Source organism: Pithys albifrons, chromosome 3 (genome assembly GCF_047495875.1).
Source record: "Pithys albifrons albifrons isolate INPA30051 chromosome 3, PitAlb_v1, whole genome shotgun sequence".
Lineage (NCBI taxonomy): Eukaryota > Metazoa > Chordata > Aves > Passeriformes > Thamnophilidae > Pithys > Pithys albifrons.
In genome coordinates this window covers 17,302,746-17,325,695 of record NC_092460.1, presented here as the reverse complement: position 1 = coordinate 17,325,695, position 22,950 = coordinate 17,302,746, and the positions used below count along the sequence as shown (strand labels likewise).

Below are 22,950 nucleotides of genomic sequence, written 5' to 3'. Positions count from 1 at the left end.
CAGATAAAATGTGGTCCTGTGTTGCCTGGCCTGGATGGCACTGATGAGATGCACCATCCAAGACATGTGACAGACGTGGCTGTGCAGACCACACCACGTAGAAGTGTCCGTAGGGACACCACGAGCTGCACAGAGCTGGCTGTTGTTTCTTTTGCACCAACCAAAAACAGCCTTAAAAAGAAGTTTCTTTTGCACTTCAAGAGACACTCCAAGTACTTTCTCTCTACAAAGTGTCAGAGGTCAGAGACCAAAGTCCAAGAGTCTTAAGTCTGTGCCTGGTTTCAGCAGAGGATCAGCACTGCTGATCTCTGCAGTATGGTCTGGAACATACAAAGATGGAACTACAAGATAGGAAGCTTGAGAGCTTGTAGAAATGCAGATAAAGGAATATTGTTCTTGAGATTAGGAGAAACCAAGGGAAAGATCTAAGAAGAAGAATAAATGAAAATTAAAGAAACATGTAAAAAAATTTCTGTTCATAATACTAAATCAATCTTTAAATGGAAACATTTTCCCCTCAGAAGAAACAGAATATTAAGCAGTGTTCCTGAGATGGCAGAATAAAATACCAATGTGAATCTGAAATAAGACGCTTAGCTAAGGACACTTTTATTTTTCACAGCAACTTGTGAAGCATGTTAAAAAGCTAAAGGCATTTCAAGACTAAGGAAAGAAAAAGCCAAAGCAAAGTACCATTATTTCTCACTCTTGGTTCTCTTTTCCCTTGAAATTATCCTAGAGTCACTAGGGAGACAATGGCACTGATCCACAGCAACACTGCATATTTGTAGGTGTGAATAAAGGGCACGTGGATTGAAACCCTCTGCTCAAAGTTTCACAGCAAACTGCTGCATTCTGGCTTGCTCTTTGTTCATTTATCAAACCAAGTCAAAACCCATAATTAAATTGGTTATATTGTTTATAATGATGATTGAGGCAGGAAATACTAGAAAGACTGATGAAAGTTACAATCCATAGATTGTCTGACCAGTCCCTCAAGACAGACAAGCATTTCTGCTCTACACAATAATCCACTGGAAGAAGTAATCAAGAAATGTCATGTTTGAAATCCAAGTTAAAAACAAACCTTTTTAAACTGGATCATGTCTGAATGTATTTCAATAATTCTAGATTTGCAAACAAATTTTTCTTCATGTACTTACGTGGTGGTGTTGGAGGTAGCAGCCGTCTCCTAGGAGATCTTTTTGTATCATAACAGAGCTGTGAATCATCTTCCTCCAAAAACCCATGTGGGTGATGGTAACCTTTTGGTCTCTCAAAATCAGAGTCATGGCAGTGATATCTACAGTGGTAATCATATATATGCCTGCATTTAAAATACAATAAGAAAATGTTATTTCAGTAAGTTTCTGTAAATTGATCTATTAGTTTTCTTCTAGAAGATTTTCAAGTCTCCCCTTTCTCCAGCAAGATAATTATGCACTACATTATATATTTGCACAACTCAATTTTAAAATTCAGTTTCTGTATGATTTTCAGATATTGGGCATACTCCTTTGTACTAGTGAAGTTACATAGTCAATTCTCAGGTGAAATTTTTATCAAATTCTGTTTTCAATGAATTTATTCTTACCAGTACAGACTGAAATGTAAGACCTCAGTTGCACACTGCTTAAAAAAATAAATAAATACTCTGTTCTACTGCTGCCATCCTCTCTTGTGAAACCTGGGTAATGTGTGGGCGCACAGAAATTCAGAGAATGGATTTAAACCTTTTTCATTCTGGATACTACTCATTTAAAATCACATCTTGGAAGGATGTTATTTGACTCTAATTATCATATAAAATAAATAGTGACCTGAGAATTCTGTAAAATTTAGCTTTCATGCAAATCCTAGCTTTTATGCAAACCCCCAAGACAGAGATTAGGATGCCAATCTTGCCAAAATTCAGATGGTGAACACAGTCAGTATTTGAGAAGCATAAGTGCATATGCACTTATGGATCTAAGATAAAATGGCAATAAATTCCTCTAGTTCTAGGCTGGACTTCAAAATAAAAAAAATACTGACAGAAATAGACGTTATTTTTGTCATTGAATTTATCCAGCAGAAGTCCCTCTAGCTGAACTTGATCCATTTTCCATTATACATGAAATTTTATTTATAAATGAAACAATTCTTTGGTTATGCACTACCAGACTGATAACCAGTTCAAAGGAACTTTGTGCTTCCTTTGAATTTGGTACAGAAGTTTTGCTGGAGTCAGGATATGATGCCAAACAAAAGATTTTTGGTACACTCTCTATTCCTACTCATCATTTCACTTAACCTGCAACTATGGAGTATTAACTTCATGAGAGAGTTTTCAGTGTAAGTGTGTTTAGTGAAGCCTCTACAGTATCTGTTATTGAAATATTTTTCCTAGTTAAAAAAAAAAACCTCACCTGTTTCCTGACAACATACTGTCATCTTCATAATATTCTTCTCCACTAAAATATTCCTGTTCTCCCAAATAATGATCATCATTGCAATAGTCTTGGACTTCATGTTCTTCACGGCAAATAGTAGGTCGGCGCCCATCACCAGTGTCAGACCTGCAAGTAGCAAGCAAATACTTTTTTTTTCTATTTATATCAATTGTATATTGTTTATTTTATACACAGTTCTTTTAATGTGCTTCCAAAGGGAACCCCCTGCCTACAAAAAAACCCCAAAAAATCTAACTAAAATCTCAGTAGTTCAAACTGTGGTGTTCCAGTAGTGCACAGCAGTGCAGTTTGGAACATGACTGATACATGACCTCCCTTTATTTCCTTATGGTGCAAACAGGGAACTAAATAGTAAGGGAACGCTCAGTGAAGTCAAATACATTTAAGATATTTTTACAAAATACGCATTCAGTCACTTGAAGAAACACAGCCTCTCTTGAATGTCTGAAGTTTGTGAAATGGCTCAAATATTAATGAGTTCTCAGTAAGGTATTCCAAGAAAAATCTGAAAAGGATATGCAGACCTAAACATTAACATCAGCACTGGATGTCCACTTAGCAATACACCTCAACTAAAACTATAAGATCCTATTTTTAACAGTTGCCTTGGAAAATATTCAGACATAAGACCAGGAAATATTTTGGGTCCCCTGTAAAGGGAAATGTGCACATTAACATTTATCAAAGCAAACTCCAGTGGTTTTTCCAGTCTTTGTAAATCAATTTTTAACAAAGGCCATCATCAGGTGTGATCTTTAGCCTGTTGAAAACCGCAGAACCCTGCCTGGACTTTTAAAAGGACCTGAACAATTTTGAACTTCAGCAAAAGTTTATCCTTGACAAAGCAGTGGAAAATTTTACTTAGAAATTGTCACTTAATTTATGAAGCATATGCATTGACATAGAGTTAATTAGAAAAAGAAAAAGGAAAGAACATCTACTTTGCCTTCTTCAATTATGTCAGAACAATAACAACTCACCTAATATACGTTTCATAGTAGCGTGTTCTATCCAGGTGAGCCATGAAAATGAGAAAGATATTTTAAAAACAAGTCAGAGAAATTCTTTGGTGATTATAATGTCTGTGCTGTAACCTACAATTTCAGTTTAAGGAAAACTGCTACTTTCAAACTTTATTAAAGATGTATGTATTTAGATTTTAAATACATCTCATACATCATTAGGAAACAGAAATGAAGTTTCAAATTAATTTCATCTAGCATAAGTTTCTTATGGTGTATTTATAAATTTATTTAAAAGCAGATACATATTTTTGAGTTTACCTCCTGCTGCTTGGCCGTCTGCGCTTCTCATGGTCAGTTCTGGAGTGTGACCGGTAACTGTTTTCAGATCTATGCTCACGATTTCCAAAACTTGGGTGTTTTCCATGATGTTTGGACACGTTGGCATTATTGAGATTGGCATTTGTTGAGTTTGGAACGTGCTTTCCTACTGAGTTGTGGTGATGATGATGATTGTGGTATACAGAGTTTCCTGCCTGATGATACATGTTTTTCTCAGTATCACTTGCAGATGGAAATGAAGGCCGCTGGACGTGTAAGGGGCGGTGTGTGGTGTTGATCTGTTGAAAAGAGTCTCGTCTGTCACTGCTAATATGGTTTATGTGGTTGCCAAAGAGGGCACCATTCCGCTGTTTCAGGAGAACAGAAAGAAAAAATTATATCAGATACCTTAACAGAACATATTTTTGACAGTGACAACTTACTTTTCTCTCCTACATGCATAGAAAAGTAGCAATTCAAATAATCTGTGGGTTTTCTTGCTAGTTTTATGATGCTTCAGATGGGATCTTCTGAGGTGACACAGGTGTGATTGTGATAATGACAATATTGTATTTCAAAGTCAAATCAGTAATATGCTGTGATCATTATTCTTTTCCATCCAACTAAATGTGACATATCCAGCTTTCTCCACATATTACACAGGAGAAACCTAGATTCCCATACATGAACATGCACCAGCTTCCTCAGAAAGGGACGTGTCTGCCTTAATTTTTGAGGACTCTTTGGTGGAATTGTCTCCTGTTCTCCCAGAGCACCGGTTTGCGACAGGCGTCACTCAGACAGGATGGAGTGCCATGCAACAGCTTGCAAGCATAACTGAGGTAGGTAACATTCAGCTTCAGTGCTTCCATTCTTTCTTCTTGCAGAGGTACAAGAAAGAGTAGTTACTCTTTACCAGCCCTGAGAGTGTAATGGATGGTGAGAGAGAATGCAGTGCTAAGGTATGGCTATGACATGCAGCTCTCTTTTACACCTGACCCAGATAATGTAGCCTCCCTGTCTAGCCAGGTGTGGGTCTTGGATGACAGCAGTCTGTCTTGAAGCTCAATCTAGAGAAGACAGGAGGTAATGATGGTTGGCAGAGAAATGCATCTACTGATGGTAGCTGAGGCACTGTCAACAGTGCCACATCTGCCTTTTTTGCAAAGGACAGTAGCAAGCTATGGGCCTTCTGATCTGACTCCTGCAGAAGCATGTTTTACATCTGCTTCTTCTGAAATGCTTGGGAAAAATTACGTTTTCTTGCTGGCTGACAAGAGGTTTGCAGATTGCTTCTGATTATAACACCAATTTTATGTGTGTTCACCTTAGGACTAAATAAAGGAAAACTAATATTTTTCTCTAGTTTATTCTTACTGATATCCCTCACAAGAAATTGCAAATGGCATTTTTATTTAGTAGCCCTCTATGTAATTACAGCATTCATTTTAAAAGACACTTCTCTGTGTCTGTTTGGTCGCATGGAATTTCATTCTCTTCTTCCTATCTACCATTGCAGAAGTTAAGACAATCCCAGTTTACACCATGCCACTATCAAAATTTGAGATGGCAAGGTTCACATACTTAGGATTTGCCTAGGGAAAAATAAGAATTTATGAGTCCCTGCAGGAACTGCTTCCTAAATCTATGATGAAATGTAAGTGTGCTGGTAATACCATTTTTATAGATTTATACATAAAATACACTTATTTATAAAATATTTATATTTTGCTGAATTGAGGGGTTGCTTTCAGTATTATTATATTAATCCATATTCAAGAATAAATTCATTCTTTAATCTCATTATATGATAAAACAGTTCACATGGTTGTGTTCTGACATTACTTTATAAACATCTTCCTCCTCCTCTGGATTGTTTTCCTCTGGTTCATCATCTTGCAAGTCACAGGATATAGCTCGGCGTATTTCAGGGCCAATATCATGAAGTGTCCTTAGTCCTGCCTAAATCAATGACAATATCATAATACATTAGGAATGCAAACTCTTTTTCACTCTTTAATTACAGGTGTGTAAATTTATTTTAAAGGACAGTTAACAAGCTCTTGTATCCTGGCATCCATACAGGATGCATCCTGCCTTAAGTTTCTTTACTGTTCTTAATAAAAGGCTTATATAATCCAGTACAACCCTGCTGAGGGGATTATGTCTTTATTATCACAGTGTAGACCCTGACTAAAAGACAATTGATGTTTATGGACCCTTATAGAAATAGGATTAATCTTATAATAAGATATAAGTAATCAGCAAGAACTATAATAAAATGCATTTCAATGAGATGTATATTCAATGTTACAAACATGTTTGCAGCCTGTGTCCACAAAGGAAACACAAGGAGATCTTTGCTATAGCAACAGCAATTTTAGCGGAGCTCAGATGGAAGAGAAAGCAGTGAAATAATTCCAGCTCATCTACACTGCACTGTGATACACAGATATTTGATTTAAAGTTTTAGTTTAGGACAGAAACTCCTTTAGCTACAGCAGCATGGACCTCAGTGCACATCCGTTCCTATTGCTCTCAGGTCTCCTACCACAAGCACCTCTAGGAAATGGATAAATAATGCTGAGACTGTCATGGACAGGCCTGCACATCGGAGAGCAAACAGACATCATACCCACACTAAGAATTCAGTACTTTTGTACAGGCCTGCCTTGCTTCAAAAAGAAGATATTTTTCCTGGTTTAACTGTGCTGTTATGGTCCAAAGCAAGAAACACAATCTTGTTCTTCACAACTCCATTTATTATCCCCTCAGGTTCAGAACAAATCAAAGATGTGCTTGTTTAACTCTTTGCTACCACTACACTTATACTACTAAAGATCATGCACAGTACTTGGCTCAATTTTCTATTATGATTTAAAAACCTGATTTACTATTTTTTTGCATTTTTAAGTGTATGAGGGCTGTCCAGCCCACGAGAGCTGTACTTCTATGGCACAACACTGCCATTGCATGTTCCTTGCCCCAAGGTGGCATGAGGATATGTAGAGAAGTTGGTGTGTCCAGAGCTGCAGGTGGAGCTGAAGGACCTTGGAGGCCCCCAAATATGGCTTGGTCCCATGCCTGCTGTTCTCACACACATTCCTGGGAACATACCACTGCATCACAGTTGGATTTCCACTCAAAACAGAAGCAGCTGGTTTGCTGAGGAGTAAAATGGCATTTATGCAGTGTGGGCAACCAGATTGACAGAGTAGATTTACCACAGGCTCCTGTGCAGGTTTCACTCATCCCAATATTTCACTTCCTGAAAAAGACACCTGACTGGTCATATTAGCTATATGTATTTAGCAATTAAATTTTCTTCCTCAGGGATGAACTTTGAGACTTATGTTATAATTGAACAAGGCTCTAAAAATCATTTACTAATGAGTTAATATACAACACACTTTTCATGAATACATTGTGCTTTCTCCCACTTCTGACGCTCATTGCACACTCAAAACCTTAGCAAGGTGGCTAATTGTCAATTTGTAAGGTGCTAAATTAATACTTTAAAGTACAGATTTTCACGTAGAAGACCAAAGGCTTCTATTTATCTAGCAGAGGCAAAGGCAGTATTTATTTCCCAGAGGATTATTATTTTTGATCATTAGCAAGAACAGTCACTTGCATTTCACAATCTCTATCTGCTTACTTTATAGCAAAGAGGACTAGAAAGAACAAAACCCCTCAAAGCTACGCTGACACTAACAAAAATTAAATGTGGTTCTTGTGAACAGAATACAATGCAAGAACTACCAAAACAAGGAAACAAAAATGCACAAAAATAGCTGTATGGACCTACACTACAGCAGTGAACACAAGAGCCACAGTAGTCAAGTCTATTCCCCAGACTCGTTCCTCCTCACAGAGCCACCTCCCAGCACTGACACTGAGTGTGCCGCTCTACAACCACACAAAAGCTCTGCTTTCAGCCCAACCCAGACTGCCTTCAAGCTAAGCCCTCCTGTGAACACAACACTCTCAGACAGCTGTATTGTAAATTTTAACCATGACAAAAACCACCAGCTCCTATTCCTGTCTGCCAAATCATGACTAAGTCCTAGAAGCCAAGAAAAGCCACACGTTTGACAGTAACATATTGAATAATAATTTAATTTTGATGACATTTCTAACTGCCTTCTGGTTTACTTCTTGGTGAATTATGCCTCCTTTACTCAAGACAAAGCAGGCAGCCTCTATCATCTCATCTCTCTCCATGTAACAGACCTCTTGCAATGACACAGTCAACAGTGGAAAACAAAACTCTGCATGACTATATGTAAAAGTCTGTGTTAGTTACACTAAGGCCAGCAGCTTTTTCACTCACAGGCAATACTGAAGCCAAAGGCTCTACAAGCAACATCTGTCTGCAGAATTAAAATATTCCTCCACTTATTTGCTCTAACAGAACTATCTGTCATGATTTCATGAATTCTACCATTAAAATGACCACTACCATGTATGGTCTGATTTTACCTGGTGCAACTGAACAGTGTTCTGAGTAATCTAAGAAAAACTTCTATGACAGGAGCACCACACTGTGAGAAATTCTCTCCCAGAGCTCTTACATAAGACAAGCTTTCATTAGATCAGCCAGCTACCACTGAAGTGGGGCTGATGTCAAAATGCTAATCAGTAGGAAAGTTCCTTCCCTGGACCACATTTAATGTCTTCTATGAAGACTGGAGAGGCAACATGGACTGATCAGACATTTGACTTTAACTTCAAGCACTTCAGGACCATGTCAGAGATTTCTTGAATGAAAGAGTGCACAAAAATCAAACCAACCTTCCCCCCATTTCTTCATTAGTTTACAGGGAAGAAGGATCCTTCAGATACATATTTCCCTATGTAATACTGCACATTTTTAGTCTACCCAGAAAGAATCCTACAGACATTATAATGCACATGAGTACAATAGGAGCATACCCCATCCTCAACTTATGAGGTTCTAAAAACTAATACATTTAATTCACAGATTATTTCTTCTCTTAAAAACTGAGCAGATGGGACTTTTCAAAAAAGACAGCCTGAATGGTGATTTGCCTCTCCATGCCAGAGATGTGATTATTTCTTTTTCTCTATGACTGCTTAAGTTCTACCCTAAGTATAACTCTATAAGACTTTTTTTTTCTTGCATGCAGTGATTCAAGACTTAACACATTCCTGAAGCATCGCACTATAATGATTAAAAAAAAAAAAAAGCTAGCAAAAAGTCAAATTTGAGTGTTATACAGAAATTACTCCTTCCCAGTCTTGGAGCATGGCTAATCAGAGCTGCAAAAGAAAGGCAATCACACCCAAATCCTCTTTCCCCAAATGAGTAGACATTAAAGATTTTCCTAACATTTCCTTTGGTTGGTAAATATTACTGGGAGGGTTACAGTCTCTTATCGCCCTTACATCCTTAATTTTTTATTGCTAATTCTTAATTCCTGAAGATTCTCTCACGTCCAGAGAATTCTTGCTTTTCCTTAATGGAAGCTCCAAGATTATTTCATGCCATTTCAGCAGTAAAAACCACCTTTAAAATTTTCCCTAAACAAATGGAAATGTGACTAATAAATATTGATTTTTTTTCCTATTTTTTGAGGACCAAAATACAATTCCCATCATTTCAAGAAGCAAGGGGCCAGTCCTGCCGTCATATAATCTATTGTCCATCTCAGCTCACCAGACTGAAAACCTGCCTCATTCACGATGCTGTTACATCTGTCAGGTGGGTCAAATTTCTTACACAATGTGTTTAATAATACCACTCTATTGCAGAATACAGAATTGTTCAGTTCTGTTCATCTCTAGCTATCCAACACAGAGTATTATTATTTGTTAAACACAAATGTCTTTGCCTAATGTAACTGGAAGAATACTTTTTTTTCTAATATGGGTGTTATTGTTCATGAGCATTTACCCTATACCTTTTAGCAAATTGTGTTTTCATCACAGACATTGGAAGATGAAAGGGTTTATAATGGAACAGATAAAACATGGAAGAAACATGTTTAGGCACCAGTTCTATAGGGATAATATTGATCAAAACTGCATGACTGAAGTATCCATGCTGTTCTGACAGAGGACATCTGCACTCTCTACTCCGGTTTTTCTATTTTGGTGTTTCTTTGAAGTAAAGGAAGAAAACAGATTAATGCTACTCTCTTTGATTGGCTCTAATTCTATTCTAGAGATTTCACTAAAAGTTTGCAAAAGAAGTTAATGCTTGTTCAGACACATTCTCTCTCAACAATTCAATTTTAATGCCTTTCTTCCTTCATTTTCTCCTTGTAGCATGAGAAAGATAAGATGTACCAGTCCAATGGTTATTTAGCAAAGCAGTGACACACAGAGGGCTGAACAACACAATTACATGAGAAACCATGTCTTTAATTAAGCTTTCCCATAAATGCACAGGGTGACTCCCAATGAACATGGTAATTCTGTGCAGCTGTGCTTCAGGAGGCACAACAGCACCTGCAAGGTTGTCAAGATGGCACAAGATACACCAGTGCTGGGTCCTAAACAGCATTTCAAGAGACAATGAATGATACCTCTGTCTCTGACACACCATTGAGACAACATGTATGTGCTTTCAAAAGCTGGAATAACAGAACTGTAAGAGTCCCTCAGTGACAAGCTGTACCCCTGTATTGGCTATCTAGAGAGAGAAATGCTCTAAGAGGCTTGAAAAGCACCTCACATCCAAACATCAAAATATTTAAAAGTCAAACATCTGAACACTTTGAAAAGACTGTTTTTAAAAAATGCCAAATAGTTTTAAAATCAATTTTGCCATGTCTATAGTATGCATAAAACAGTAACACCATTTTAGAAATATTTCTTCTTTTAAGAAATCTGTGTGTAATGCAAGACTCCAGAGTCATGACTTCTAGAAAAAAAAATATTTAAAGGCTTATAAATACCGGAACCACAAAAAGATTATTTTTCCTGCACCAAAACTCAATCTACAACCATTGTGAGGCAGAGTCCAACCTATGCATACACACAGTTCAAGTTTAGTTTAAGAAATGCAGGCACAATACCCTTATTTAAATAGTAAGAATCGTTATTATCTAAACCATTTCCAGCCAGATAAAATATACAATGGTGGCTCTGTTGAGGCATCTTAGAATGATCACAGGAAATGGAAAACACTGGTAAGCTTTGCTTCACAGCCTTTAGAATAATGATGTGGAGTTATGTATATTGCTACATAAACTCACTAGATCTGGAATAAGCATAAACTTTAATTCTAAATACTTATGTCTTTTGAGCTTCAGAATCCTGAAAACCTGACTCTAAAAATGTCCATATAAACCATTACATTTGCAGATAATGAACATGTTCTTACTATCTGATTATTTTCCAGCAAAAAAACCTAAAAAAATAACCACAAAACCTCAAAATGACACTGACAATTAAGATAAAAATAAACTGAGGTTAGTACAAAGAGAATAGGATGCAAGAACTACTGAAATAAGAAAATAAGCATGCAGAAAAAGAGCTGGATAGACCTACACTATAGCAGTGGACATAAGAGATATAGTAGTCGAGCCGTGATCCCCCAGATCTGTCCATGCTCCCAGCGCCAAGCGTGCGGCTCTGCAGCCACACCAAAGCTCTGATGTCAGTGCAGCCCCGACTGCCTTCGGGCTCAGCCCTGCTGTGAGCACCACACCACCCTGGGAGCACAATTCAATTGAACTCAAGTAACTATTAACCCCCTCAGCCAGAGGGTTGGGTTTTTTTCCTCTTTCTATTAATGTTTTCTGCAGGGTTAATACTAGTTATAACATTAGCAGGGAGAAAAAAAATCATAGTTATTCTAATCTGAAATATGTTTCCAAAATGAAGTTCAGCTCAATAAACCAGTGCTTTTGTGTAGGATGGAAAGGGAAATAACCTTTAACTTTTGATGGAAAGGGAAATACCTTTAACTTTTATTTGTGCATATTAACAAAAAGAGTTACATGTAAATAAATGTGAAATATAGCTGCAAATGTTACATAGTTTATAGTAAGTATTTTCCCTAGGAAAACACTGTAGAATTAATTAATTCCCCCTAAGTACTAGATGAAAGTAATTAAAATTGTTCATGCTTCACTTAACATTTATTTTACTAGCAATGTGACTACTGTTTGGCTCAATATAAATTTCCATCATTACACAAAGACATCTCCTTTCTGACCCAGAAAAGATATTTGTCCTCACTGCACAAGTATTAATCAACAGCATAAGAAAGGCACCTTTTCTCTCCTGATGTAGAAGCACGTGTAACACCACAAAAACTGCAGCAGATATCTAACAGGAACTGGTCGTCTGTCATTGCAGAGCCACTTGTTCACTTACCTGCCTTCAGAAGGGGTGAAAACCCCTTCTGTCTGCAGAAGACAGACTGGGGAGTTCCCAGGAATACTGTTAACACCGTTCTGAACATGATCTTGGTGACAATATCCAAGTTTAGAGCAACTTCTGTTGGTTATTATTTGAAGTGTCCTTTTCTGAGCAAGGAGGAACTTGAAACTTCACAGCAAAAAGAATTTCTTGACTTAATAGCCTGAGCAGATAATGATTCCCCTAAGACCCACTTCACTTTTTAGGCTGCTTCCTTCTCTCTGACACGTACCCAAACAGCAGCTGTGTTAGGCTAACAGCAAATGCTACATCCTCAAGGAAAACCTGACCTCTACAGAATAAAAATCACTCCAAATGAAGTTACTGTGGAGTCAGAAGGGGAATTCCTGCATGTTCTGGCATTCACAAAGCAAATGTAGTTTTGCATGGAGGTCTGTTCTGATTTTCTGACTAAACCCAAACTTCTACTGTTTCTTCTACCTCACCAAAAAATTTGTCAAATCTGCTATTAAAAGCAGCTGTTTCTTTATTCCAGTTGGGCCAAGTTCTGCCCCCACACCATGAGGGAGCTGCCAGTGACAGTCTTATGAGACAGTTCACAAGTTTTGGCCTCGTAAAACCAGACAAAGGATGCAAGTTTCAGTTTCATGTGTAAAAATGCCAAACTCTTAATGACAAAACCCCTATTCTCTGTTCATTCTGTGTTCATTCAGAAGCTGCTGATTTTACCACTTTTACACTGTGCTCTGAGAGGCAGCCACAGCTGCCCCTCACACCACAGTGCCTGCAAGAGCCTCATCAAATGCCAGTCGTGGGTGAATAAAATATCTGGGAGAAGGGTAAAATTAAGGTGCCACTGATTTTAGTTATTTCGCCTATAGCTAGACCTTCTTCATCTAATCAATAAAAGTGTCTCTCTTTACTTAACCTTGAAATTAAATCCTTCATGTGTCTCTCTGAAGATGACATGTATTTTTACACATACTCCTTGGTCAGTCTATCTTTCTGGATCAGAGATTGAATCTTGAGTTAAATAATGTGGCTTCCAAGGGAAGATTTATTTCCATACTTGATGAAACAGAACTTATTAACACCACTAATGTAGGTCACCAGAAAAGCTCACTGGACTTTCCTGAGCTTAAAAAATTTTACCCTGAGTTATGCAATTCTCTTCAACTAAGACAGTGTAGATGGCTCCCTATCTTTTATACTACACTTTTTTTCTGGAAGTGCTTTTTCTGCTGAAAAGACTACTTTTTATGACAACATTCTAGTTGTAATATTGCGGAGACTTTGCTTTGCAGTTCTAAAACATTTTATCTTGCTTGCCAAGGTTCTTGAATGATTCTGTATAATTTTTCTGCCTATGTTAATACAAGTCATTCTACCAGAAACAGCAGCATGAGAAGTACATCTTTGAACAGTGTCAGCAAAAAGCAAGACATTCAAATCCACTGTCCTAGATTATAACTAAAGGACTAGTAAAAAACAAACAAAACCCCACCAAAATGAGTAAGTGTAACTCTCTTGAACGAACAGTGTCTTAGGCCACTTGACAGCTACAGGACTTCCTTTCAGTATCTTCAAAAGTACAAAATGAAACTATTGTGAAACACCAACCTCCAAACCTCCAACAAAATACCACTGAGAGCATGAGGAATAAAAGAAGGCAAAGAAATTATCTGCATTAAAAAAATTCTGTTGGATTCTCATACAACAGGGAAAATGGCAACATCCATTAATTCCTTAACTAACAATTGTCCTGAGAACTGAAACACAAGGGATTTGTCACAAGGAGCACGTGCCTTCTCTCACAGGGGTTGTTTACTTTCTGAAGACAGGAAAAGCATAGCATGGTCAACTGTAAGAATCAGCAGGGTTATAAAACTGTGACTCATCTCTTGCTTCATTCAATGGTTAGGAAGGGATTGTAAAACTTGATAGCAGGTTGTTTTCTTCTTCTTGGAGGTGAAAGCAGATAAGGAAAGCCAGGCTAGATAATGTAGGAAGTGCAGGGATTGTTAAGTCCTTAGGAAGCATGTTCTTCATTAAGTAACTAGTTCAGCTACCCCAAGAGAAAGTCACAGGTATCAGCAAAAGTACAAAAGCATTTACCACGCATATGGCTTTAGACATAGACTGGAATAGGTGACATTGCCCTTTATCTGCTCATTTGCTTAAAGATTTTGCAGCCTGACAACTGCAATAGGATTAAGATGTAAACAAGAGTATGAAAATACAGTTGGTCTTGTTTTTAACAAATAGAAGAATTGGATGGCTGGAAAGGCTTTTCTTATTAGCCTGATAAAAGTACTTTCCTTGGTTTATTCAAAGCTTTAAGGAAACAATTCCTAGTACAGAAAGGTTCTGAAGGACAGAGCTCAAAAAAATCACAGACACAGCTCAGTTTTTGCTGCTCTCATCTCTCCAGCAGTCCAGGAAGCAGAGGCTGTTTGCAGTGGTATTATCATGACTACCAAATACTGTGGAATCTTAACTAGTTTAGAGAACCAAAATAACAACTGCTGCTGAAGTAACATGGCAGCCCTGACTACAGGAAGTTTCTAATATCAAAAAGGAAGTTCTCAAAACAACAACAAAAAAGTAAACGTAGCCAAAAATGTCTATAGTAGGGAAGTAAGTTGGATGGTATACTCAAACTATGCTGCCAAAAAGTGGTTTTTGTCACCACAGGTTTTTGAAAACATTCTTAAGCATTTGAGCTTTGGACAAAGCAAGTCTGGAACAATGAGGCTGAAAACAGAGACACACCCCATTTTTATACATTGTACACAAGGATCCTCTGTGATGATTTATACTAACCTCCCTATCCCACAGGGCTGTTCTCAGGGGCTTTGGTCAGAAAAAAAAATCAATTCTTTGTTGAACTAGAACATCTCTTTTAGAAAGATTTCCAAGTCTGTTTCAAAGCCTCTTATAAATAATTATTCCAACACATGTGACAATTTGACTTTGATTTTGACTTGCTGTAGCCTCCAGTACTGAATCATATTATTCCTTTATATCCTGCACTGAAAACCTGTAAGACTGGGCTATTTCCCAACCACAGGGTCCAGCTTTCTATGAAATGGCATTTCTGTTTTTATTAGGTAAATTTGAGTTACTACTGATTTGTTATAAAGACAAAAGTAGAAGAGAGGAAAAATGGGGAAAAGAAAGAAACAACCCTCCCATCTACCAGCCTGGCTTATTTTATTACCACAGGAGCATTATTTTAATCAGAAAAAAACTAATGCCATGCCTGAAATCCCATAAACCTTTGTATATTTCTAGCAGAGATTCATGGTAATTTTTTTAGCTGTTCTGAATTGAAAAATGCTTGTCTAAAGGCCAAGGAAAAACCAATTCTTTCCAGTTCCATCTTGCCCTCTGTCAATGAGTAGGAAGCATGATCTGATACTAAACAACAGAGCACACTGGCATTTGAAAACTCAGTATATGTTTCTACATTTTGATGTGTGAAACTTCAAAAATACATGTGGAAACCTGTAATACTGTGGCTTGAAACTAACTCTGAGCTCCTTATGTTCCCATGCTTCTGCAGTAAGGAAGTCTGCAAGAGCCTTCCTGAAAATCCAATGTCTTCAATTACTTCTCAACTGCTTCCAATCTTTTTATCACTTCCATTTCCCATAATTTTCTCTTCTTTTATGCTACGCAAATATAGTTCATACAGTGCTGGCAAGTCATTTGTTCACAAATCAATAGCAAGAATTGTGATGAACTTTTCCCTGCTTGCTGTATCTCTTATGTTTATGCTGACCTGGGACACAACGTGTGTCAGAGCTGCCCGCAGAGACGTTCTTAGCACAAAGGAATGAAACAAATTACTCATTTAACACAGCAAAGATCATTCTGCTAAACTGAAGTACAAACCAACAAGATTTTTAACAAAGCAAACACTATCTAAATCAGGTTAACACATTTCCCCTCTTTTAGAGAGGGATTTTCATAACATATTCCTAAATTTGGTATCAGAATACAAAATTATCAGAAACATTAAATGTATTTAGAGGTTGTAGTAAACCACTCAGCATTATCTAAAATTCACAAAGTTCCAATCCAATAAAAAAGGTGCAGTGTATGATGACTGGAATTATTTGAGAACAGCCTTCCATTGGCCTGTTTCAAAGTTCATAACAGAAAGGGTACCACTGGAGAGGAGCTTTCAGAATATGCTCTTTAGATCATGTGTACTCTACGGACTGCTTGCTGCAGGCCTGTTGAGAGACAGATCTATTGTCCTGGTTTCCATGTGATAGCTTGTTTTAAGAGACAGACAGAATTGTGTGACATTAATGCACTATGCTAATATTACTTACTATCGAAGAAATTAATGAATGTGGAATTCAGAATTTGCAAATAAAAAATAGGAAGACTTTTCACCAGTAGTCATAAGTGAAAAAGAGAAAGAACAACAAGAATTAAGAGAAATGATACTGTATAAAAACCTCTTTACTATGTTGTCATGCATATTAGGAAGTTCCCTGAAAACTGGCTCATAACATTGTAGGAACACAAAAAATTAAACAGTTAAAGCAAAATTAACATAAATGATAGCTCAGAATTTTATTTATCCAAATATGTATCAGCAACTTTGGACAGCAATGTAACAACCAGACTTGCTAAGAAATTTTAGAATCATTCCTACTGTTGGAGTAATCCATAGAGAATAACATTTTGCACTTACCTTGTTGTAACAGAATAGCAGGATTACGTTTTACTTTTCTGATGAATAAAGGCCAAAAGTGTCCCAGCTAAATAAAATCCTGGCAGCATTGCACAATCATCAATATTCATCTACCTGCTATTTCAAGCAAGGTCACAAAATGGTTAGTTAAAAATGTAAAAACAGAATCACCTGCAGAGCAATCGTGGTATTCTTCGCAGGATATTTCCCCACCAGTCCTTGTTCTTTGCGTTTCTTGAATTTCCTAAAGTAGTCCTGTATCAGGAAGGTGGCATAGAACTTCCCCACGGTTACCTCATCATCTAAATGAACAGACCAGACAGATCTCTCCCAAGTCAGCACATTTATCAATAGCCTGAACACTCATACCTGATTGGGGGGGGAAATGTGATAGGTGCAATAGGCACTACACTTTCAGCTCACAACAGTGGAACCTGGAACTAGCTTAAAAGCAATGTTTTAGCAAGCAGTTTTGGTTCAGTCAGTTAAGTGAACTCATCCTTCATAAAGAAGAAAATACAATACTTTACCAAGTCTCATGGACTTCTAATTAAGTTTCTAACAAAATGATAAACATGTTTGTATATGCACTGAAGCTGAAGTACTGGCTTTAGTTACTTGGAATAACTAGATTAAGTAAAAGCTACTATGACATACATACACTGATATTCATAAGAGTGACTGTAAAAAAAAGTTCTGCCTACATCTCTTTTTGTCATGGCTGAACAGAATTCCCTTAGTCCGTGTATTCATGTAGCACTGCTCGATTGCTCAAGACAGATTCTACACTCTGAGGAGAAGCCACAGAAGTTACAATTTCACATATTTTCTCTATGTTTAAGATGTGGTCCTTAATCTCCTACATAGATGATGTTGGTAACAGTGAATACAAAACAACATGGCTCTTTCACATATTATGTATTGTGCCAGCTCTGCAGTGCTGATAGGAATGAAAGTAACTTCCATCAGCTAATTCAGTACAACTCGAACAATAGGCAAACAGCAAGGGCAGCAAAACCCAGCACCTTTACAGAGTCACTGTTGTGAACAAAATCCAAAGCTCAAAGGCAGGTGCCCTGTGAGGACACCACAGTCACCTGTTCACAGCGTATCAAGGATTCATGTGCCTGTTTTATGAGTCCAGCGAATCACTCAGCGGGGCAGGTTTGATCTCTCAGTAAGTAATGCTTGCCAGAAAACCAAGAATAGTTTTCCAATCAAAAACATTGCTTTTGTAGCCACACACTTTTTTCCCCCTCTAGAGTTATCTGATATGAAGTTAGTGATCTCCCCTCCTGCTGTGCTGTCCAGGCTCCTGAAGGTTTTCAGTATCCTGAAATAGCCACTTGCAATAGGGTTTCTAGCTGGTTACTGCCATGTGTAAAGGAGGGCTGGTGTGGTTTAGGCATCCAGGTTCCCTCTGCTGTCAGGGATCATCCTGATGGGCAGTGATTTCTGTTCATTCCAGCTGCCCTTGCTGGGACAGGCAGGTGCTTATCACATCACAGGCTTGGGGTTACTCTGTACAGTCCTGACCTGACTGAATTAAAATCTAACATGTTCAGACACATTTTAACACACTCTGTTACAAAGTATGGATTCTGTTTTAGTTTTATGTTAATTGTTTTCTCCATATTTTAACTCTCTAATGGAGTTTTTGAATAGACCTGAGATAGGGTTTTTTGTTTTGTTTTGTGGGGTTTTACACATATGAACACATTCTGTTAAACAAGCTTTTCCTCCTGCTGACTGTCAAGCAAATTCTCTGATCAAATGTCACATATTAATATTGATAAAAATAGAGTGCTCTTGTATATTGTTTTATCAACAATATGTGCCAATGTATCTCACTAACTTTAGTATTTCTAATACCCTTTTTACCTGTAATGAATATTTTGTCTAATTTAAATTTAATTTGCTTCCTTTTTTAGTGACTTGCTTTCACTTTAAAAAAAGGATGGGGAATCCAATCCAATTCAAGTTTAAACTCATTTTTACTTCTGTGATAAAATTTATCTCAAAATGAAGTCGCTCCCATTCAAAACCAGAGCCTTTCATTATAAGGTCTGAAATGGGCTGTTTGCATGTGAGAAAGTATGACAGGATTTAACTTCGGTGAAAATGCATCTGAAATGTCTTCTCCCAGCAGTTTGTCCTAAGGTATCAAAGCAAAAACAATTAGAATAATCGCTTCAAAAGATATTGATTGGGAGACCAGTCTGTTGCAGAAAATATCTTTGCACATTAAAGAGCCAGCTCTGCCAAACAGACAACTCCTCAAAGGTCTGAGTCCCCCCAGTTCCTGCCAGGAAAGGGGGCGCTAGCCAGAAATAGCAGGAACTCCACAGCTCAGGAGAAAACCTCACCAGTCTACAGAAGTCTCAGCAGCAAAAAGCTTTTTAATTGACTCCACAAATCTAATTTCTAAACTTTTTGTGAACATTTCCTTTGATCTGTAATCTCCCTTTGTAGGTCTTCAGGAGACTAATGGGGTTTTGTATTAGGATGAGATCTCTGGCACAGCCACTGACCTGCAACATAGCCTTGGTCAAACCCTCAGATAAGCTTTATCCCCATCCTTTATACTACTTTATTTCAAGTATGTGAACAGAACCGTTAAGGAAGTGAGTTAGCAAATGGCTCCTAGAACAAACAAGCACACAAGTGACAGACTTGACAACATACTATGAGTTGCGCTTAGAGCACGTCTCAAGTCAGGCTCTGACACTGCACAGCTACTGACTGTACCTGAGATGACAATACCTGCGAAATATCACTCTGCAGAAGTGCAGGGCCCTTGCTGATCACTCTGGACACGCACCAACTTTTTATATACATATCAGGTGAATGCCCCAGCACTCTGCTGAATTGGACATGCCAAGGTCTGCATGTATGAACACGGTGCACAAGTGTTTCCCAGGCACAGTCAGCCATGTTGCAGACACAGCACACAGAGACTGACGCCTGGCCAAGGGGAGCCAGCCTGGACTGTGGGTTTGGAGTAACACACATATAGCCAAATATAGACAGCTATAGGGAGGCAGCTAAGCATAACTGACCACGGAATAGACACATGGCTAATTACAACTAGTGACAGCAAAATGAATTATTTCAGTAGGAAGCTTTTGGAAGAGGGCAAAAAGTACTAATGGGCTTGGAGGTGGAGACTGGGGAGTTTAGAGAATACAGGTGAATCTTTAGTGAGTTGTATTTCTCTTACTCTGTAGTCTCATTCATCATACAGTAGACATTTGACTGACATTCTATGTTTTTGAAAAGCAGTTTCACTTTTCTGTACTGAAAATCTGTTGCTCACTATTAACAGTCTAATTAAGTTATAGTAATATTATTTAATCAGTACCAAGAATTAACTGTCTATTTCTAGTGCGTCTATCTATAATTCAAGGGAAAAAAATCTGATACTGATTGTTTTCCTTCTGTTCTGGAAAGAAGCATTATAGAGGTGTAGTCATGGGCACACAAAGGACCTACCATCCAGTACCACCAGCAAAAGCAGTACTGGAGAAAAATATTATAAACTAGACCTCTCAATACCTTTAAGTTCAAGTGATTTTAACATGTTGATTTATACTTAAGAGACTTTTGTGTCTTTTAGTAGATCATTATTATCAGATGCCACTAATGTTAATTCATACACAATTTTCCACTGAATATTAAACATCACAACTCATTTCTACTGTACACTAAGCTATTTTACACTCATATGGCATATGAACATAAAATAGCTGTATTCCTCTTTTTTTTCTAGGTGGTTTCAAATATTTTCAGTTTTCAGGTAAATCATAAAAGGTCTGCAGAGGAACAAACCAAACTGAAATAAAAAAATTCATAAATCTGCAGGACTTCCCAACATGTTCTTATTTATAGTGGGTTGCAGAAGCCCCACTGTTTCCTATCAATTGAGCAGATCCAGGTTTTCAGCCTTCTAGCTATGCTGAAGAGCTACATTTGCAGAATAAATATTAGCAATGAATTTTAGTATAGCTGAAAATAAATATACAGCTTATATTCAGCAATGAAATGAAGCTGAAGTTAAAAGTGAATTACTAAGTAAGATTAGTTCTAGGAATGTAATCTGTACAGGTTCTTTGTCAGATTGATATAGGCAGGCAGAGCTTGCTATTCTGAAGCATGCATCTTTATTTCAATTAAAAAATGTAGGGGAATAAAGTTGGCAAGAGGCAACACTAATTCCATGCCACCACCCTAAAACAGAATTGCTTCAGAATATTCGGAAAGACTCATAGTTGAAAGGAACAGAGGCTGCAGAAAAAGCTCAAGCACAAAGTTACAACAATAACAAAGCGATTCATCTATGCCATGCAAGCACTTAGGTGTAAGGCTAAAAACAACAGAGTAGAACACAAAAGTTGTTTTAAATGTGCAGTATCAGTTCTCCTTTGGAGAGTCAAATTGGCCCAGTTTTTGCCTTCATCCCCACTGTTATCCAGCAGCCACCACATTGAGAGCAAGTGGCTCCCACAGTCACAGAGCTGCTGCTGCTCCCTGGGTCACTCTAGAGAGAAGTGGGGCAGTGCTCCTCCTGCCTGGGCTGAGCATCACCCTCCAGGCTCAGCCTCAACACCACCGTCCCCAGGCTCCTGAGACTGAGCAGCGTGGAAAGCTACTGAAACGCTGGGAAGGGTGCAACGAACTACAAGAAACACCAGGTGATGACAGTGATCTGAGTACTGGGGGGCCAGGGAAATACAGCCTGAGAGTGGCTGACAGTGCAACAGATCCTGCACCTTTAAAACTTGAAAAAGCAAGTAAAGAACAGTCACCTAAACCTACACTAAAGCATATGAATAAAAATGTATATATTGAAAATAGCTAAATATATATATCAGGATATATATATTTACAAAGAGAGATTTAATGCATATTTGACATGTTATTTTACAGCACATAGGAACATCAATAAATGTGCCTTGTAGTTCTGTAGACACAAATGTCTGGTGTCATTAGAACTGAGATATCTCTTTACACAGGCCATATTCATATCTAAGTCATACTGGAGTAAATCTGAACCATTTCCATCATCTGCTGACTATGGAATGGCTCTGGTTTAAACTAGAGAAACTGAGATGATTTGGCCTCTTGCTTTATTAATTTAGCAAAAGAAAATTTTAAGCTGGCAATCATTTTTGTTGTTGTTGTTTTCTCCCAGAAGTATTCAACATATACAAGCAAAGAAGCTATAATGTAGCATAATACAAAACATGTTGTTTTAATCCGTGTATTGAATTCAAACTAGTTTATTTGCTGAATGACCTGAAATCGAGACTAGATTTAAGTCTAATAAGGTATTTGTCCCAAGCAAAAAAATAAGATATTTTCCTTTCTCTCTTTTTGATCTAAGAAAGTTTCACTCATCAGTCCTATCTGTATTATCTTGTGTAATAGGATGTATTTTTTCAGTATTTATTATTGTTTGTTGTCCTTTAATCATATAATTGCAAAATTTAGTAATTTCATTTCTTTGTTTCCTCTCAGTCTAGAAAGACCAACAGGCACAGAGAACAGCACAGTGCAAAGTTTATCAGACTGACCGCCAGCTGGAGGGACAACTTGGTCAAGTAATTTCATGCTTGTTTTCTTCCATATTTTCTTTATAACTGCTCTAAGTTCTTCATTTGCTTGCTCTAGGTTACCTGTGGCAATGAAAGAGAAAAAGAGAGGATGGTAATTATGTTTCAACCAGCTACAATGAATGAGCTTTTGGATATTCATTACCTGTATACAATTAAAGACTGACAGGGATCCTTTGTGGCAAGCCTAAGGTCTGTGATGTAGCAAACAACAATACTACAACTAAAGAGAAGAAAGAGCATAAGACAGTGAGTTCCTGGGGCTTTCAAATCAGTCACTGAAGCACTGCAGAGGTCAACTGTGATTTACAGACCTTGGTCTCCCTCGGTCACTTCTTCCACTTAAACTTTCTGGAAAGTGACAACTTGCTCTTTACAAGCCACTTCTTTCTTGATCCAAAGCTGAGCCTTTATTTGTTTAACCACAGTAATTACTCAGTTGTACAGGTTAGAAAGTTCAGGCAACTGAGTATTGAGCAGTTTTTCATCTCTTGCAGTGCTCACCTAAACCACAGTGATCCCTAAGGGTGCTTAAT

At 37.7% G+C, this 22,950-nt stretch overlaps 1 protein-coding gene across 6 annotated transcripts in view; it reads right to left on the bottom strand.

The window, feature by feature from the left end:
* Positions 1–22,950, bottom strand: part of CACNA1D (calcium voltage-gated channel subunit alpha1 D) — a 169,894-nt gene that overhangs the window by 6,025 nt on the left and 140,919 nt on the right. For all 6 annotated transcript variants that reach the window (XM_071550761.1, XM_071550765.1, XM_071550760.1 and 3 more), the window contains 7 exons: positions 22,376–22,477; positions 16,974–17,104; positions 5,582–5,698; positions 3,737–4,104; positions 3,434–3,460; positions 2,409–2,558; positions 1,164–1,327 (listed from right to left, as the gene is read on the bottom strand). In XM_071550761.1, the coding sequence (XP_071406862.1) occupies positions 1,164–1,327; positions 2,409–2,558; positions 3,434–3,460; positions 3,737–4,104; positions 5,582–5,698; positions 16,974–17,104; positions 22,376–22,477 (1,059 nt within the window). The remainder of the gene's footprint in view (positions 1–1,163; positions 1,328–2,408; positions 2,559–3,433; positions 3,461–3,736; positions 4,105–5,581; positions 5,699–16,973; positions 17,105–22,375; positions 22,478–22,950) is intronic.